General features: G+C 33.2%; 1 protein-coding gene across 6 annotated transcripts in view; it reads right to left on the bottom strand.

The window, feature by feature from the left end:
- Positions 1–2,719: 2,719 nt before the first annotated feature.
- The window catches only part of NAP1L1 (nucleosome assembly protein 1 like 1), a 31,233-nt gene continuing 12,829 nt past the window's right edge, over positions 2,720–21,123 (bottom strand). The window contains exons 3-16 of one of the 6 annotated variants that reach the window (XM_016199397.2): positions 20,515–20,600; positions 19,003–19,105; positions 13,411–13,552; positions 12,907–12,987; positions 12,167–12,295; positions 11,280–11,351; positions 10,321–10,460; positions 9,743–9,888; positions 9,627–9,646; positions 8,828–8,950; positions 8,048–8,077; positions 7,494–7,541; positions 6,411–6,482; positions 2,720–5,724 (exon numbers count right to left, since the gene is read on the bottom strand). In XM_016199397.2, the coding sequence (XP_016054883.1) occupies positions 6,447–6,482; positions 7,494–7,541; positions 8,048–8,077; positions 8,828–8,950; positions 9,627–9,646; positions 9,743–9,888; positions 10,321–10,460; positions 11,280–11,351; positions 12,167–12,295; positions 12,907–12,987; positions 13,411–13,552; positions 19,003–19,105; positions 20,515–20,600 (1,156 nt within the window). In that variant the 3' untranslated portion in view covers positions 2,720–5,724; positions 6,411–6,446. Of the gene's footprint in view, positions 6,483–7,493; positions 7,542–7,718; positions 7,815–8,047; positions 8,078–8,827; positions 8,951–9,626; positions 9,647–9,742; positions 9,889–10,320; positions 10,461–11,279; positions 11,352–12,166; positions 12,296–12,906; positions 12,988–13,410; positions 13,553–19,002; positions 19,106–20,514; positions 20,601–21,123 lie in introns of those variants that run through there. The other 5 variants (XM_016199398.2, XM_016199399.2, XM_016199396.2 and 2 more) reach the window with 5 other exon arrangements.

Here is a 21,123-nt window from a genome sequence, read left to right as displayed (position 1 = left end):
TGAAATACTAGGTAACTGCAACAACTATTGATGATACTGTCCACATTGTAGTCCCATTGAGTTTATGAACAGTATTCAGCCTAGCTCAGTTTTATTGGTGGTCTCAATAAAAGTGACTCAGTATGTAGGAATGTGACAACTACAAAGGACCTTGGAGTCTTGGTTGACTTATGAAATTGAACTAATGAGAATCAATCATTTAACTTTCTACATGGCCCCATGCAGTGTTATGGCTGGTACACTGGAAAGAGTGCAGATAAATCCTAAGTAATCTTCACATACTGGAAGTTAGGAAATCCAATAGTGAGCATGTATCCCTAGAGTACTTCTTGAATTGGTAGAAACGGTTCAGAACTAAAGACCCAAAAAGAGTGGGCATTAATTCAATGAAACAATGACTATGTTGAACTAATGATATGCACGACTGGTTGCAGAAAGTAAATGAAAAGGCAGCCAAGCAGAGCTGAAACAGTGCCAATGCAGGATAGGCTGGGTTGTTGCTGCCCCAGTTGCTCTAAAGGTCCTAAGTCCACTCACCAAGAACAGATCCAGCCTCTAGTTTTGAAACATGTATTGACTGGCCTGATCTAAGTCTAAAGCCACATGTGATCTCAAGAGAGACACTTCTCATTGTCCACCCCTAAATAGTCCAAGCCCAATATCCAGGGCTCCAGGTAGATGTTAGGAATGTACATGATAGGCTGACAAATTACAACTTCACTTAGTTTTACCCTAAATCATTTCCAGATTCAGCCAAAGGCAAAATAAAGCAGCATATGAAAACATGTATTTAAAAAAAAAGATTCTTAACTTTAGCGATAGAAATTTATTTTCAATTTCTTTTTACAACATCAAAAACCTTCAAAATGTTTAAGCAGTCTTAATCTCAGTGTTGTTTTGTACACCAAGTATGGCACCTCTTAGCCAGGAGTGATCTTACTTTTAGAACCAAAAAACAGCCCTCCCCCACTGCTTCTGAAATTAACTGCCAACATCAATTTAAAAGGCGATCCCAACCACAAACTCAAGTTTGTTAGAAATCACTTACTAAACTGCTCATTATGTATATATCATGTTCTAAGTACTATCCAAGTACTAGTATGTTCTCAGTGCTAACCAATCTTTCACAACTTATCAAAACATTGAGCCTGAATAAACAAGAGATGGACTCTAAAGGCTATTTAACTATTCTACTACCCAATGTATGAACTACCGTATTCCCATGTTCGTTAAATATGTATGGTCAGTCATTTGTTTAGGGGCTACAAGGTTAGTCATAAAATTAATTTTTTCCATTTTTTACTCATAATTTATTAACATAGAGCAACCTCATCTATAATCCCCAATTGAATCAGCTATCATCACCTATTTGAAGGTAGTTCTGGAGTGGGGCAAGGTTAGGAATCCCATTGTGTTGCAATAACTTTGAAGTATTCAGTGTGTGTTTAGTTTTTTATATAGTTTCTCAGTCTGTCGAAACAAGTACATCCCAGAAATCAGTACACCCAGCACACAGACTTGGTTTCTAAATACCATTCCTCATTAAAAGGTACCAGAGATCCTTGGAGAAATAGCCAGTTCCAGGACAGGGACAGAAAAAGCCTAAGATAAGCCCCCAGGCCTGGTGAGCTGAAGTATGTGAGTGCTCAGTTGATGCAAGACACACCAAAGGTGCAGGGGAACCAGCTTGGAAATACCACTGGTCAAATACCACTGGGATGATTTAAGCACCAAAATGAATTGTGATTGCAAAGTAAGATTTCCTAATTTTGATTAATTGTACTGTGATTCTCTAAGAATGTATCCAGTACCAAGAAAACACTGCATTTAGAGGGTAAGAGGGCATGTTTACAACTGTGTTAAAAAAACTATGCATGTTCAAGAATATAAATTTATGTAGCAAAATCAATATATGATTTGATTAAAGAACAAGAATTCTTTCAACTATGTTAGGAAAAAAGTTGAAACATTGATAAATGCCATGCCAACTTCCCCCCAAATCCTGGAATTTGACTTCATTGCAGATAACCCTGAATCCAATTTTTGTTTTTTTAAGGAAATTTGCTCTTTTGACAGGGTAGCTAGCCCAGAGGCCACTAGCAAAATGTCCTTATATTTTAGTTTAAAAATTACCTTCATGGAAGATAATTTCACTTTTGAAATACTTAGGTGGTTTTCAGTTTTAATCCTTTAAAGGCTGTCTTCCACGGCTTGGCTCCTTTTATCTCCATCCATTCCTTCAACACTCTGAATTGTCCTTCATTTATTTCTTCCAGTATCTTCACCTGAGCTGTTCTCTGTGCAGAGGCTCCGTTCCTCGCTACACAAATTCCTACTCATCCTTGAAATCATAGTTAAAAGCTCCCACACAAGTTTTGAGTAATCTGGCAGAAACTATTTTACCATCCATGAAAAGTTCAGAGCCACAACTGCCTAATTTCATTATAAATGACAAAATTATGTGTATTAGTATCAACTCTTACTGAGGCTCTGTCAGCTTCTGGCCCCTTTATTTTCCATCACTTGTCCACAGATCCTCGTTTTTGCTCTTAAGTTTAAAATATGTGAAGATCTAAAAGCACTGCTTTTATTTTAAGCAACATTTTATCCCAAGTTTCAAAATTAAACAACTGCATTAAGGACTTATTTCCTGCTGGCAATTTATTATTTCTAAATCGTTATATTCCATTTCTCATTTATTTTATACTTAAACACAAGATACAAAGCACGCTGTATTTTTTTAATATAATTAGCTGAATACATCAACCAAAATTTCTCATGGATAAACACTTATCCTTCAATAATTTCACACTCCAACAAAGATGTTTCCATTTCTCTGAAGTCACATAAGTGGTCCTTAATCAGTCCAAGAATTTGGCTAAAATTTTAACCAAGTTATAGTTTAATAACTGAACTTTTAAACCAGTAAACAAAAGTTACCACTATACAGCTAAAATTTAATCTGTTAATTTCACCACTTAATTTTCAGCTATTAGGGACTTAGTGCTTTAAGTAGCAAATTACCTAAATTATGAGTACATACTTTCAAAACAAAAACCCAGTTTACAATTACCAATACAGGCAGATTTAAAAAAACAAAACACTAAATTCACATTTTTCTTTCCCAAGGTTCCTAAAGAACGCATGCTTCCTCAGCTATCCATTTATTCTGTACACTTAACATCTGGTTTAAACAGTCTAAAAAATAGAAAATATAAAGGCTAAAATTTTTGTAAGATTAACCATAAAATGGACTCATTCTATACCATGCTCTGAAACCAAGTATTCAAAGAATACTTTGGTATTAAATAATTTAACACTCCTGTGAGGTACGGTGCTTCCCATAGAGTAACTCAAAGTTTTGTGTTTCTAACCATGGGAATAGCCTACAACTCAAACAAGCCCACAAATTCAGCCTTAAAAGCAGCAGTGCCATAAAGTCAATCCAGTTATCTTAAGAGGACTTATATACCAATTAATGTCATTAACCTATTCACAGAATAATGAAAAGACTTCTTCAAAGCCAATGGCTCCTTTTCAGGTGTATTTGTTATTAAATCAGCTAAAAAGGAAGCACATTTTTCTAAAGCACTACTCTTAAGCCAATTCCATACAATTAAGATATTTTTGTCACAGAAGTACTAATACTGCTTCAGTGAACTAGATAAAAGAATTCGGAGTAATTCCCTAAGTTTAATTTTCAGACATCCATGTTAAACTAAAAACTAATTGACTTATGGGGCTGTTGTTTTCTGTTTACTTACCAATTTGAATGACCGTAAAACGTCAAAAAATGTTTTCAAAGTATTACTTTATAGATGATCATATTGGGTTTTACCATTTATAGAGAGGAAAAATGAGAACTTGGCAACCTGAGCTAGAGAAAACTATAAACTGAAAACTTGGAAGTATCTCAAAAATGTCTATAGTTAATTCAGTAAAATCTGTAGTACTGTGGAATTCCTTTCTAGTCTTCTAATAACAAACTCTGTTCAGCAGGGTTTGGGAGGCTGCTCATAATTTAAAATTACACAAATTTACAAGCCACCATGGTCTAAGCACAGACTAGCCAACTCTAAACATCTCTACTCTCTATTCTTACAAAAAAAGTAGTTATGTTTATTTAAAAACCACCCAAAACATCACCAGTACATTTTATAAAATTAAATGCAAATTTTATTAAGGACTTCCAATTACATGTTTCAAATTTCTTGAATGGAATAGAACCATTTTGGAACTGGAGAAATGGCATAGATGAACACTGATATCCCCTGAAACCCCAATTTTATTAAGAGAACAATTCCCCTGCAAACCACATTAAACCACATTACCCTTATATAACAAGATGAAATAGTATCTATCCCTCACTTTGGCAATAGCTATTTCCTAAAGAAAAAAAGAAAATAGTGGTTTTGCTACTTTAAAGTTCATTAAAAATGGGATCCTATCTTTAGATTAACATTTTTTAAAGTTCAGCTTTGTTAAAATGAGTTATGGGTACCAAAAAATATTAGTACAGAATGTCTAATCAAAGCAACCAAAATCATTTTGAAAATGAAGAGGAAAAACATTAAGGTGTTTTCATGGCATTTTCCCCCCTATAAACTATTGCAATTGGTTAAGGATTTCCAGTAGTTAATTAAAATCTCAGGAGCGAAATAGATAGTACTATACAAATAACAAAATGTATTCACATTCCAAGACTTTAATACTAAATTTTCAAAATGGAAGCTCTTATCACTTCTAAAAATGAACCTAATGTTATTTTATTACAAGCAGAAACTCTTAACTACTCTCCAATTACAATCCAATTAGTCCGCCTTGCCAAAACTTTTAAGTTCACCACAAAAAATTAACAGTAATTAGCCGGAGGTACTTTAAATGTGGCTCTACAATCTCAGATTTAATGGCACCTCCCCTCCCTCAATGCATCTTACTTCTATTTTAGTACCATGATCTCTATGGTCATAACTAAAATACCCAAAAACAATCCTTGGACCTTTTGAAATAGTTGGTTATCCATCCACTTCTATTAAAAAAGGAGCCACAATAAGAGCATTGCCTGACCAGATCCCAAGTAAAGTACTTAACTTTTGTCTTCCGGTTTATTTATCAAATCATGGCAGAATAAAAGGCCGAATATACTTGTGGTGCAAATAGGTCCAACTTTTTAAGCTTTTAATAAGGTTGAGAAGCATTTCATATACTTTAACTTAATATGCCTAACACATGTGAGGTAGTTAAGTAAACAGTACTACCCATTTTAATACATAGTAAACAGAAGCATGGGTAAACAACATACTCATACTTTAAACAATAAGAATTGGAATTAACCAGAGGTTTGGGGCCCTCTCATTCTAACCACAAAGAAAACTAAACTTAACTTAAACTTTCTTTAAAAAAAAAAAAAAAAAAATTACATCATTTGTCTTTGTTTTATTTGCACTTTCTCATTAGATGCAGTACACTGCTTCCAAAGTTGGCACCCTTTCCTTCAATATGATGATAACTGGGTACAATACTTAATTCAAGCTAGGGCTCCACTTCTGCCTGAATTAGTACAAAATTATAAGACATTATCTTGTAAGAATTAAAATTATATTTGACATTTTTTATTTTAGACTGCAAAAACAAAAACAAGGAAGCAAACAAACAACAAAAAACTTGAAATGAACTTGTCAAATGATGAATATTCATCCTTTCCAGGGAAGCAGAAGGTAGACCCTACCACAAAGAAGAGATGCTTAGTTAATGGAGGTTAAATGTAAAAGTACAGTTAAAAAAATAAAGCTTAGCTTCTGAAAATACTGTTTTATTCACCTCCCTGTGGTAACCAATAACCATATAATTGAGTTAGGATTCTTTATAGTTAACTATGTCATCCAAAATATTAAAAATCCATCGAACAATCTAAATTAATGAATGTGGTCTTACTGGAAATTCTTAACCATAGACTTGTCTTAACCAGTTTGTTTTTTAAAATGATGAATTGTTTTAGTTAGTATAGGCACTGCATTTCTAAAACAAAGTAATGAAAGGCAAAACTAGTGGAAGCAAACTTAAATCCACTTAAGTATCGGATGAAAAAATATTTTGGTTCTTCAGGAAAAAAATTAGCAAAACAAAAAATCTGTTTCATTTAACAGTTCTGTTTATTTTCATAGCTGTATCTAATAGTTACATGATAAAAATACCCCAGAAGAACCAAACTACGTAGCAATGAATGAAAATGTGTGAGAGAATTGCTGCATTCAACATATCTGGCAGAAAAACTAAAGTTAAAATGCTAGGTAGAACAAAATTGTCTTTAAAATATCAATTCCTTTCCTTTTAAAAAAATTACTGAGTCTACCAAGAAAATACAAAAACATAAGGCTGTAAGTAAATAATAGTTGTGTTTAGGCTATTACAGTGCAGGTTATCCTCAAGGCCACATACATCCTGCTTCACTGCTGCTTGCACTCTGCTGGGTTTTGATCCTTCTGTTAAAGGAAAACAACAAGTCAATCTATCTTTTTCTACCTGCGTCAGTTAATTTCTCATTAGTAATTCACTACCTTATCACATTATCTCACCGCTGTCAAAATTTTTGCCAAATTAAAGAAAGGGTATAGCAATGATAACAAATTACTTATTCAAACATTAGCAGATCACAAAAATGCTAAAATAAAATACCAAGTTTACATTGTAGAATTCCATAAAATGAGACAGTGAACCATAATCTTGAAAAATTAAATAACCAAACAATTTATGTTGGTTATATTACCCATTATTTTTGCCTTTTTATAAATCAGTTACAAAAATACTAATGCCATTAATAATCTAGCTGTTAGGAGTAAATCATACCTGTCAGAATATTTAATTTGATTTTTAACTATTCCCTCTTATCTGGCTCACTAGGTTAAAGTATCTGCTGGATATTTTGTACTATTTAGCAAATAAATGAATTAAAGAGAAACCAGAGTTTCAAATGAATCCTGATAAAATGTACAATGTGTTTTGTAAGAAAATAAAGGCCCTTACTAACCCTGATGTGACAAATTCCTGGACTCAGATGAAGAAGAGAGGTAGTTAGAAGAACCTAACAAACAGTACTTTCCCCTATTCCCAAGCACTCCTGCATTCAGGTGATTTAAAAGCTGACCTTTGTTTATAAGCTTTCCTTTAGAGGGAAAACAACATAAAACCACAAGCTGTAATTTCAAAAGCTTCTAAAAAACTATAAAAACTAAAAATAAAAAATGTACATGATATTTTGACATTAAAATAGAATCCTACAGCTTACTTAGCCCAAAACTATGAAAAAAATAAATAAGGTCAGAACCAAAAGCAGAAGTTTCTTAAGAGAGATGTATTGGAATTATGTGCACTGCTGAAATGCCATAGTCAATAGGCTAGACATTGATAGACAAAATTAAACTTTATATTGAGATACACCAACTCTTATTTAACCTGCCTTAAATTTAACAGGAAACAGCACTAATTTTGCTCACCTTTGAGTCATAGTCTGGATCATTTTCTTCATCTTCTTCTTCCCCTTCCTATATTAAAGTTCAAAATGCATCCATGAAGTAGGTACATAGTAGCAAGAAATGGCTCATAATGTAGGAAGAATTTAATACAAGTTACTCTATAAGTCAATAGAATTTCATTACAGAGTTTGGTGACAATGCAATTTAATCTGAAAGCTTCTAATAAGAAAAATTTCCCAACACAACTTGAGACATCCAGACAGCTTTTATTGAAAAGATTTACTGCAGCCAACGTGGAAAAAGTTTACTGCAGCTTTTGACTTCTTCAAAGAGCTGATAACCCTGCAGCAGAACAGAATTATTTGAAATAAAAAAAATGTTCTGAGTTTTGCAATTTATTTATTGAAACCTTATACATACATTGTTTGGCTGTAGATTCTAAAATCATAATTTTTCCAAAAATGTTTTTATCCCATATCACAGAATAATGATTATAGCAAAGGAATACATAAGTCATTCAATTTGCTTCTCAATGTGTTAAACAGAGTATTATTTGCTCATTTGGTAAACATTACCTCATCCGCTTCTTCACCTTCTTCGTCATACTAAAAAAGGAAAAAAGGGTCAAGTTTGATGAATCTAACAGATTTTTGAGAATAGCATTATTTACATCCATCACTGTACACACTAATAACTAAAGAGAGGAAAAATACTTTCCCCTAAAGTGACTGATTATAAGTTAAAACAAGAACAATAGCTGTAGGAATCACTCAGCTCAGTGCCACTATATAAACCTGACAATTTCAAAAATTAGAGCACAGTACAGTTGTGGATGAAGTGTGATCAGACAGCTATTAGTGTAAATATTACTTTCCTGTACTGATGTGTGGAACATACTGCACAAAAAGTCTATTTGAATTATTGCCATTTAGCAATAAAAGACACCCAAACCTTTGAAGGCAGCCTAATTTTACCTTAATCTTTACTTAATATTCCTTGGAATAAAAATTCTGTGCTTCCTAATATTGTTATCTTAAGCAGTAAAAAAGTTCTTGGTATGTTTTATTTGGTCAAAGACGAGCATAATAGATCTACAGTACTAACCAAACACAGTGAAGTTTCACTTACTCAGAGTAGTCTTCCTATTAGCGGAAAAATAAAAATTTAATAAATGAACCCAAAGAGGACCTATTAAAATTCAGGAAAGTTTGTCTATTACAGGACACCAGTAATTATACTAATTGTAGTATTCTGCCATGCTTTCTAAAAATTATATCCATTCATTAAACCTCTCACCAATTCTGACTATCCTACCCTCACCAAATGATTTTATTACAGGACTCAGATCCACTCACATCATCATCATCATCTTCAATAGCTTCTCCAGTAAAGTACAACACTGATCTTGGGATTATACGCTCACGTAAAAAGTGACCAATTTCAAAGTCTGCAGCAAGGATAGCTTCAGCATCATCATCCTATTTAAGAAAAAACAAAAACACAAAATTTAATAACTTTGTTACTTAATTTGGCACATGCAAGACTCTTGGGTTTAAATCATGAAGAAAAACTCTCAACTTCACTTTTAACTTCCTGTCATTTTAAAACTTGCTTACATGTGGCGTGATCCAATAGTCATTTGCAGGTTTTTAATAAAAAGAAAGTTAGCAAGCCAGTGTATATACTCAGGGAAATTTTGGGAAATAAAAATTAGAACTGGTTATTGTTGGTTTTTTTATGGCTTAAAAGTAAAATATAAATAAGCAACTTTATTATATGATTGCAGTTTTCCTTTTAAAATTAGTTACTGAAAACACCAAGTGGAATAATAGAAAGACTCTCAGGCTTTCATAAATAAATTCTAGTTTCAATAAGGAAGAAAACTACAGTCTTGAAAACTCAAACCCTTCAAAGCAATATTTGCCAAGTCTCAAAAAGAAAAAAAAGAATATCTTTAGCATTTTAGCACTTCTCAGTGAAAACACTATGAGCATTTTGAACGGAATTTTTCAGATGCATCAAGGTCTTCCCCATGCACTACAAGCCTCAGAACAAAATCCTAATAGTAACTACTCCAGTCCCCACTTCTGAGAACCAGTCCTTTAATTTCATACACAGTAAACAATTCAACAAAGAAATAACAATTCAGCTTACCAGATCTCCACTCTCAGGAACTGCAAAATTGAGAAGAGAAACTCAAATGAATAAAAAAAATTTAACAAAGCTTATAATAAAACAACCATCAATACTCAAACTAAAACACTATTTACCTTCAGGAGGGGCAAAGAAATTAAAGAATGAGTCATTGGAAACTGTTTTGGTCACAGTACGAACTGTCCCACGTCCCTTGTGTTTCTGTTTCTTTTTAATGGTTTTCAAAGTGACATTCTTCCCTTTTTTCCAATCTATCTGGCACCTTCCAAAACAAAGGGGAAAAATATTCTATCACAATTAACACATTACTTTTAAATGCAAGGAGAGCTAAGATTTTTCTAAATAAAAGGTATGTTTAATTTCAAATCTTAGAGGGCAATATTGGTCCAAATGTTTTCTGTAGCAGTATAAAGAGAAAAATTTTGTTTCTAAACAAATTTTTTCAATAAATGTACTTACTATTACCACAAACTCACAATATAATAAATTTAAACGTGCACTTCCTTTGGAGAAATATCTGTAATGGTCCACAGACCAAGAAGTATTCTAGGAAAATGGCTAAATTCTCAAGTGTTTGGAGATAAACTATGTATGTATGTATCTAGCACACAGACTAGGAAATACCAGTATCACAAATCATAAGTATGACAAATACAGATATAACATTCTGTTAATATAGTAAAATTAAACTCACCCTGTACAACCCATAATTTCTGGTCCATCAAAAGAAAAGGGATCAGAATCATCTGGTTCTGACCTCATCCTGTATGTCTTTGTCAACACTTCATTTGTGAAATATTCATTGGGTTCAAAGTGAAATTCTAAAACAAAACTCTTTAAAAAGAAGTACAAAAACTAATTAAATTCCTACATGATCAATTTCAATGCTTTCATAAGTAAAGCTTAATTTTCAGTTTTCATAAACATAAAATTCTAAGTGGTAGTTTTTCCCACTCTTGGAAGCAGTCAGACAAATCCCAGTTATGTTAAAAACAAAATGAGGTACAAAATAAACTGAATAAAACTTAGTTCAGCATACAATACTATTTAGTAATATGTTTATGAAATAGGTTAGGCATGTCTAAATAAACTGACCAAGTCCCCCTTTCTCTCTCCATCCCCACAAAGAGGACTTTTAAATCTTAGACTAGAACCTGAGCTTGACAGAGTAAAAGCCCAACCTTATTACAGGCCAATATAAAAACCTACAGCCTACAGTAGCTTTGCCCATACTTTACATTATACTAATGATGGTTTTCGGGAGAAGCTGCTGGTTGATCTCTCATAATGGGGAATTAAGGGCCCTCTAGCATCTTCTATTTTATGTAATTCCCAGACACATGCCTTTTATTACAGAATAAGTATTTTCCTATTCATGTTTCCTTGGTATTATTTTTTTTTATCCATTTTTAATCCAGGATCAAGAATAGACTATATTTTGAAAGTAGTTAAGAAGGAGGGAAAAGAAATGTTGCATCACATTATTAACATCTAAACATTTATTTCCTACTAATAATTAAGTATACCAAAAATCACCTTCCCCACCCCCATTTTTAACCCTTGAATGACACACCTCTTTGTAGAAAGTCTCATTTATTTATCTGTAAACATCTATCTAATGTTACAAAATTGAAAATATTTCAAAGTTTTTACCATAGGCTGGCCAGCATCTGAGAACTTCACTTTAATATCTTTCAAGTGCTTCAGAATAGGTTCATCGTGTTCCTTGAAATTAAAAATATATATATAAATGAGTAATGTGGCATTTTAGGATTAGTGTTCTCTTACTGGACAATGAACACTTAGATGGCTGACGTTTTATAGTGAAGTTTTATGTAGCAATAACTACATCATTATCCAGACTGAATGGGCTAAAGGGTACAAAATCAAGTCTAAAATAGGCATGTTTGCTTTAAAAATGTTTCCTGATTGATTGTAACTGCTGCTCTTAGCTGCTCTTGTTCCTTACATTCTTTCTGCTTGATGGTTTCCTATTCAGCTAAAGTAGAATTTCAATAAGTAGTCATTGTTTTAATTTTTCTTGACACTAACTTCCAACAATCACAATATCAGGAAACAAGTACTATAATGCAGATGGTAGTGGCTCAAGAAATGCTTCTGATTAGGAGGCAATGTCTCCCGGAGAAAGTGACAAATGTAAAAAAGTTAGATATTTACAAATGTCCCTTGGAATAGCTGTTTCAGGCTGAAAAGATCTTTTGGGTAAGACAACTGAAACTGTTAAGTCTGTCACATCCTACCTCCACACTAAGCATCTGAGACAGAAGGCACAGAGCTGAGAAAGCACCAGACAATAACGAGCAATTATCAAAGGGACTATTTCATTATCTAACTTTTGAAAATGAATCATAATTTGGTTACATTAATCAAAGCTGCAATTTTCCCTCTACAGACAACAGCTGTTTGAAAAGAAAGCAATCATTCTACAAATGACAACAATTAAAAGACTAGTCATCAAACATTTAAATTTCAAAGGTTTACTCCCTAAGGTAACCTGGTATTTTTATGAATAATATTACCTGAACCATATCGCTGAGCAAGTCCACATTCTTAAAAACAGTCAGCCAAAATTCAGGAATTCCCTTGGGGTCTTGTTTTTCTTCATCCTTTTTCTCATCTTCAATCTTGGCCTTTTCTTTCAGCTCCTCCTTGATAAATAACAGCACACATTACTGAATACCTACATGAGGCCTCTTGAAAAAATCTTATACATCCCTTTAAATTAAATGTAGTGGCATAAGTATAGAAACCAACAAACCCTCAATCACTAGCTGTAACTTTCAGCCCAAACAGTTCTAGTCCAATTGTGTAAACACTGCTGTTACCCATATCAAACCTTATTTTTATAAATATTGCTACTACCATACCTCTCCCAAAGAGAACCACTATAACCATGAGCTTTAGGAAAATAATTTTTAAATTCATGAAAAATAATGACTTTTAAGCATAGTAAACAGGAAAAGCAAAAGAAATATAAACCTTAGCCAATGCTTCACCCCTTGATGTTTTCTTATCAAAATATTATATTCTCTTAATCAACCAACATTAAAATAGCAATTCTGGAGAAAGAGGGTCATGTAACAGAGCAGCGGATTTGTGTATCAGCTCTGCCATTATTAGTTGTGGGCAAGTCTCATTAGAAGCCTCCATTTCTTCACTTGAAAAAAACTGGAACAATCCTTCTATGTCATCATGAAGTTCAAAGGAAATGTTTATATTTCCAAGGCATAAAACACACTAAATTAAAGTTGGTACCAACCGAAATTTCATCTTCCTCATCTGGTTTCCATTCACATTCTTCTTCCGTAGGTTCATAAATCGCATTAATGATCTCAAATCGCTAAAATGATTGAAGAAGAAAAAAACTTACATGTCATCCAAGCTAAAAACTAGCTGTTTCTCATTAAGAACCCATAGATTGAATCAATGCATACCACAACTTGAACTGCTATTACTGATAGTTTTCCCAAATACATCTAATAATCACTTTGCTGAGAGGTCTAAAGAAAGTTGTTTCAGGCCTGGCTGGTATGGCTGAGTTGGTTGGGCACCACCGGTTCGCCTCCCTGTCAGGGCACACACCCAAGTTGTAGGCTCAAACTCCAGTAAAGGGGGCGTACAGGAGGCAGCTAATCAATGTTCTGCTCTTACACAGATGTTTCTCTCTCTCCCTTCCTGTCTAAAAATCAGTAAGAAATCTTTTACAAAAAGGAGAAAGTTCTCAAATTTTAGATAAGTAAAACAAAGTAATAGAAAGTATTACCTTATCAAATAAAGGCTGATAGAGAACAGCATACTTTCTTTCAAGATCATGAACTTCCTCATAAAACTTGGCTTCTATCTGTGCACATTTAACTTGAAGGTTTTTGAGAGCATTCACTCGTCTTTTAACTACCTTAGGCAAGCTGAAAGGTTAGAAAGCACCAGTTATATAGCATCACAGTAAGATACAAGTCACACTTCTTTTATCATATTGAAATTGAAGCATAACAGTTAGTAAATGACAGGTTTCCTATTTGAAGCAAAAATATACTAATTCAAAACAATTAAACTTTAGGAGATATAAATACATAGGCCTCTGGACTATAAAAGAGTTCAAAAGTAGAAATTTAGCCAGGTACAGTAAACTGATAGGAAAATGTAAATCATATTTTCAACCTGACCTTTCAATGTATTCAAGTTCAGCTTTGTTCTTATGTATTAGCATCTCAGCTGTAATATACAGTCTATCTTATAGAGTTAAAAAGCCATGGAATGACAATGCTAACTCTAAGAATAACAATGATAACCTGAATTTTCTTTAAAAAAAAGAAAAAGAAAAAAAAATGGAAGGGAGCATATATATACTGGGAAAAAGGACAGTACCCTACACCATTATTTTCTATTATAGTCTCTATTTCATTTGGAATTTGAAATTATATTAAATAAGAATGTATTATTTTATGGAGAGGGGACATGGGTTTTATAAACTAACAGCTTTGCTAGATATAATTCATGTATCATACAATTTAACTATGGCACATAGGTTTTTAAAAGGTTATACACACCTAGTCTGTGAGCCCCTCAAAGAATGCTTCTACTATAAACCCCCTCTACCTCCCAAAATATACTCACATTCAAAATTTACCTAACTTCAGGATATCTGTGCAACAGATCCAGAATCCAGGATAGAATTTCAATAGACAGACTGTTGCAAATCAAGTAATTACCTTACTTAACCACAACTTTAGTTAAGACAATCAAAAGCAAAAAATAATAATAACAAAAGATTATGAACTTTTTGTTTCTTACAAATAAAAATAAAAAAGCTTAATGTTCTGGTAATGGGCTGCTGGCCTCGACTCCCACTCCCATGTGCATGTGTACACATACATATACCATATACATGTGCACACGTACACATACACAAGTACACCACAAGCAACTTCTGAGTAAGGCTGAAGGCTGTCTTTGACTGGTACAGGGTGGGCTACCACCTGGGAAAAAGCATCCTGGGATGACCAGAGTGAGTAGCAGTGAGGACAGGTTGGAAGAAAGCCTTTAAGTTCTGCACTTGCGCTGCAACACTCATTTCCTGTCCCCTTCACAGCCCAGTGACAGTATTCCTAGGATAACAAGAAGTTGATGAAAGCTGGACTTGGCCACAAGCACTGACTCCGCCACCCTCGCTAATCCAGGTTGCCCAGAACTGTCAGAAAACTTTAAACCTGAGGTCACTAAAACTCTCCTTAGCCTCATCCCATCCCCTTCTCCTTACACTCCACCGGATTGTCACAAACCAGAATCCGATATTCATTCCTCCCCTAAATACTCATCACTGGAGTAACTCTTATAGCTCTTAGTATCCCTACACTCTAAGGCCAAAATAACTAGACACTTGAGTACAGAAAGAATGAAATACTTATCACCTGAAGCAGCATTAGACTAAGAATTTCAACAGATTATAAATATACTTAGATATGAAGGAAGATATTAACAGTATGAGACAAGAACAAGAAATCTAAAACAAGGTAGGAATATTATGGAAAATGCAGTAACTAAAATGACCAACAAACAGGATAAACAAGACAGGTTCAACTGAAGAAAAAGTCCATAAGGTTGAAAAGCTCTCCAGATAGGGGACAGAAAGGCTATGAGATAGAAATGACAAATTCAACAATAGTTAAAAGGAAGTGAATATCTTAAAAAATGAGAATCCCTTGAGTTAAAGCAATATGAAAATCCTTACTCTAACCCCAGACATGTTAACAAAATTTATGAATATCAAAGACAAAAGAAAATTCTGAGTCCAATGAAGAAAGCAAAGGACCTACAAAAGAAACCAGACTGACATAAGGCTTCAAAAGAAAATATTGTATATATACAAGAAGTAATAAAGTGAAATTTTAAGATAATTGAGAACTTTAAACTTACAATTTTATAGCCAAACTATTAATCAGATATGAAGGCAAAATAAAAATGTACGAGGTTTATCAGGCTTCAGAAAGTATGCCAGATACTCACTACATTCATTAAAGATAATTTTTAAGTTAAAAAAAAAAATCCAGGAGAAGCTACAGATGGGTGGTCAAATACTTTGGTAAATTTTACTGTTGCCTTAAAGGAAAGAAAAAGAGAACTAGAGAAGTTGTTTATAAACAATATAGATATTGGTAAACTTAAAAAAAAAAATCAACAGGGGTAAATAAAATTAGGTATTAGGTTATGAGCCACTTTACCATAAGAACAACAAAAATGCATCCAACTCTGAAACCAGCAGAAGAAAATTTGATCTATTCAATGGAAAGAAGAAAACCCAAATATAATGAATTTAAAAATAAGGAAAAGATGGTAGCAATTGAGTCTAAACCCATGACTACTTTTAAGAAATGTAAAGAGTTGAGATTACTAATAAAGAAACAAACATTCTCATTAGAGTAAGATACAAGGATGGAAAAAGACATGCCAAGTAAATAAAACCTGAAAGAAAGCTATCTTAACATCAGACAACAGAATTTACGACATAATCCACAACTGATGGATTTACAGGGAAAAACAGGTAAATTAAGTAGAGATTTTAAACACATCCTTCCCAGACATTGTTAGATCACGTAGACAATAATGAGAAGAAACTGAACAACATAATGAATAAGCTTAGGCTATTAATTTCAGCATATACATCTTCATACTTAACATTCAAAGAACATTTCTAAAAAGAGAATATTAAAGTCACAAAGATACAAATCAATCTTTTTAAAAAAATTAAATGAACTAAGCATTCAATTAAAGAAACTGGAAACAGGAATGGGAAAAATGGAAAAAAGAAGGAAATAATAACATTAAAGCCACAGAAAGAGCAGCAATTTATATATGTAAATAAAAAATCAAAAGCTGGTTCTAAAAAACATTAAGATTGAGGCAACTGGAAAAACTAATGAAGATGCAAAATACAGAATACAAAGGGAAAATAACCACAGATTTTAAAAATATCATGAATTATACACTAATCAATTTTAAACCTAGTAAAAGGCATACATTTTTTAGAAGAATATAAACTTTGAAATTGGCACAAGAAAACTTGGAGATTAGGTTAAAAAAAAAGAAAAGAAAAAATTCCCCAAAGGTCCAAGCCAATATTTAGAAGAGTTCTACCAACTGTTCAAGAATCAGTTAATTTCTATCTTATACAAGTCATTCCAGAAAATAGGAAAAAAAGTAAAAGCAGCCATGTTCATTTCATTAGGCAGTCAAAATCTTGACTCTAAAACCAGGAGATAGAATTACCACCCCTGAAAGTTTTTTTATTGTACATACATACATGCATACATGTATATATTCACTTCGCTAATGAATAAGGACCCTGAATAAAAGTATTAACTACTCAACTCAATGGTGTAACAATACATCATGATTAAGCTTATTCTAGGAATGCAAGGTTAGTATATCCAAAATATGTATTTCCAAATATATTTAATATGTACTTAGTAGATTTAAAAAAAAAGTCAAAAGACCATCTAAACTGATATAGAAAAAAAAAGTCATAAAAATCATAAAGACAGATTTTACTGGAGATTTTATATTCATTCCTGGTTAAGATTAGAAAGAAGACAAAGATGCCCATTTTAACACTGATGCTCACTGTAATACTGGCCAGTGTTACAAAGAAAGAAAAACACACATGTGGTATAGTGTAACGTGGAAGATTAGAGTCAAACTGCCATTATTTGCAGATAAGATCTTTTACCCATGGGAGAAAATACAGAATAAATTACTATAGTAAGTGTAGCAAGATTTCTAGATACAAAATCAACTTTAAAAAAAAATCAAGAGCCCTCCTTCTCTACATCAAGAACAGTCAACCACAAAATACATTAAAAAAATTAAGACACTATTCACAACCAGCAACACAACTAAGGTATACAGGAATTAACCAAGAACAGACTACATAGAACACTGTAATAAAAGACACAGAATCTGATCTGAATAAATACAAAGATATGGATGAAACAATTTAATATTAAAAATGACATAATTCTCTGTTAATCTACATATATATTCAATGTAATCACTATCAAAATTTTAGTTTAGTTTGTTTTTTGAAAAAACCTTGATAAAGTTACTGTCAAGGATCAATGAAACAGCAGAGTCCTGCTCAAAGACAAGCACAGTTGTTTATAAAAAAGGGATATGTAACAAAGGTGCTAGCTCACTAAAAAAGAAAGAAAAAAGAAAAAATTGAATGCCTATTTACACCAAATACAAAGGTGTACTCTAGAGGAATTAAGGACCTACAAGTAAAAGGTAAAACTAGTCAACAGGAAATAGAGAAGAAACTAGGAAGGACTTCAAAAGAACCATAGGTAAAAAATTTAACATAAAAAGTAATAATTTCTGTTTAATAAAGGATGCTATGTGTAAAGTAAATAAAAATGACACAACAGATTTACAAAGTCTAAAACTGATATGGGATTAAAACCTAGAATAGATAAGAAATCCTGCAAAACAAGAAAAAGACAGTAAGCCCCAATAGGAAAAAGGGCAATGGGTACAAATGAGCAACCTAAAAGCCTTGGAATCATGAAGAGAAAACTCATCAGATCAGGAAATACAAATAAAATAAGCCTGCACCTCTTCAATTGTTAAAAGTATAAAACTATAAAGTTGAATGATACAAACTGTTGGAAAGGACACACAGGTAAAGTGACCTTCATTGCATTGGATACAGTCGTTCTAAAATGCAATCTAAAAGTACTTAAGGCTTGCAAACCCCCAAGCCCCATAACTAGCAATCCCACTATAAGTACATATCATATAGTTCCTTAAGAGGAAACATACAATGATGACCATTACAATGGACTGTGTTGATGGAGCTTGGAGGCTATTTAGGTATCCATCAAAGAAAACGCATATAATAAAACACGGTAGACAAACATGACAGAGACCTAGGCAACTTTTAGACCGGAAGCTAAGAGATACATATAGATAGTAACATGGATGGATCTTAAAATCATAAAGCCATGTAAAAAAAACTACAAGCAAAACAGGATATTTGGGCTATTATTATTTTATCACCATCAAAATGGATAAGAAATCTGTTATTTTTTCTAATTCTGTGCATTTCTAACAAACCTCTAAACAAATCTCAGAAATGATTAAGATCAGTATACTTCTTATGGAGATGAAAATAAACTTTAAAAAGAACTCTAAATTGGTGGTACTTAGCAAAACCTTCAACTCCAAAAAATCCTATACTAGATATTAACAAATGTTAGCTTTCCACTATTACATACATAAGTCCCCGATGGTCTTAAAAATAGATACACCTGCAATGTTGATTATAGAAAGAAAAATAAGGACTATGAAAAAGAACTTGTACCTTTCAATGTATCCTGTTGGTGTTTCTACCAGACCATCAAGTCTTTCTTGGAGGGCTGCAAGAATCTGAGGATTTTGCATCATCTGAACAGTCAGCTGACGCGCTTTAAAAAAAAAAGGGCATCGAAAGAAGGATTTTATGACAACGTATTATGCTATTTTAATAGGACAATCCAATCATGAGGTTTCCCTAACTAGCCCATAAATCGTGGGTATGAGTAGAGATGAGCAGCAAACTAAAGAAAATTCACTCTAGGAAAACCTAATGTGCAAGAAAAGTTCAGATTCCTAATGATCTCTAATGCACACCATTTCTCAAGGCCATTTACACAACTACTATCAACAGCTTTCTCTTCCTACTATCTTGTATTTCAGCCATCTTGCTTTGGGAGCTCAAAGCTTCATCCAGATGCCTAACTATGACTCTTCATGATTCTTTGAAGGCAGACAACACATACCAGAAAACTGCAAATATAGTGGGTTTCAAGCCTGGGAAAGAGCAGAATGAGTGACCTGAATGTTTATTTGATGTCTGTATAATGTGCCTGTTTATGTCTTAATAGAGAAAGTTAACAGCTGAGATAGTCAAAGGTTGCAACTAAAGTCAAACAAAATTTGGTTATCAACAGTGTCTCAAAATTATACTCAATCCAAAAATAAGCTAGATTTATGCAAAAATTATTTTGCTATCTTCTTCATCAATAGACATTACCCAAAGTTGCCATTTAATTTTCCCAATTATGGTTTCAATTTACTTCTAATATTAATTTGATTATTAGATGGTGTCCAGTTGTGATAACTCATGCTTTAGAATATCAATATTGGTCACTGAGGACACAGTCTGTTATCTTTTAAGAAAATGTTGCAAGATGAAAGCTAAAACTGGAAGTTCACTAGTCTTAACAAGTAACCTCATTCTGGCTTAAAGATGAAAAGTTGAGTCATCTGTTACCTTAATATTCTTGCCGCATATCTACAGGACAAAACTTAAAGAATATTCCCCACCACCATCACTAACCCCTTTTAATGTCTTTTTGTTTTTTGGTTGGAATAGATTAAAAAAGACACAAACACACACACAGTAAATTGTCTACATTATTAAATATGAAATATTTTCAAGTCTAAGCTAGTGGTTATTTGTTTAGAAGCACCACCAAAAACAACTCCCACTGCCACCACTTCTAACATTTCTAAATTCATACAAAACTCATGGGTAGCTAAGCTGTTTGACAGAGCTATGCCATGTCCTTCTAGCAGTAGAGGACACACAGTGACTTCTGAGGGGTCACTATACCCACACCTTCCTCCCTTACTATCATTTCAGCCCCATCTCCCTCTTACACTCCTTTCCTCCTTCCCTCCCGCAACAACACACATACATACACAAACTGTTCTGAACTGAGGTACGGCCAGTGATGAAGTGGACAAGGATCAGAAAGAGCATGGTACTTATTACTACCCTCTAGAAGACGCACCAGTAATCACTGGGTCCTGAAAAAATTTAAAAGAATACCTTTGATTTTTGTTTCTTCACCAGCTTCTTCTTCTTCTACTTCTTCAACATCATCCAAATCTTGATCAAGTTCAGACTGTTCTTTGCTACAATATCATAGTATTACACCAAGGTTCAAATGTACCAAATTACCAAAAATAAGAAAAAATATATAGAAAAACTTCAATTCATTTTCTAGGTTAATATGCCTTTCAAAAATATGAAACAGAAAATTCAAAAGGTAATTCAATTTTCTAACTTCATAAGTGAACAAGTACAAATACTTAAAATTTCATTTAAAAGCATGTGGTCAAATATAAAGTTTATACTTCGAGTTTTAAAAATGTGCTTTTGCAGGTTTTGGTTCAGAGAAGGTGATATCAGAAAGTATGTGTTTTCCACCCAATATCTATTGCTTTTTCTTGGTAACAGCATCCTGTTGTATATGAGATGGCAACTCACAAAGCTAGAAAATCTACATTTCCCAGCCTACCTTTTAGCTAGATGTGGCTATAAGACTATGTTTCAGCAGTGAGAGAGAAAGTGCCAGTACAGAACTTTGAGAAAGCATCCTTTATAGGATGGTAAACAGCTGAGAGGCCTTTTTGACCTTGCTTCCTCCCTAGAATA

This window comes from Miniopterus natalensis, chromosome 2, assembly GCF_054644295.1.
Source record: "Miniopterus natalensis isolate mMinNat1 chromosome 2, mMinNat1.hap1, whole genome shotgun sequence".
NCBI lineage: Eukaryota > Metazoa > Chordata > Mammalia > Chiroptera > Miniopteridae > Miniopterus > Miniopterus natalensis.
Note: the sequence above shows the minus strand (reverse complement) of the source record. Positions and strands in the feature narration are given on the sequence as shown.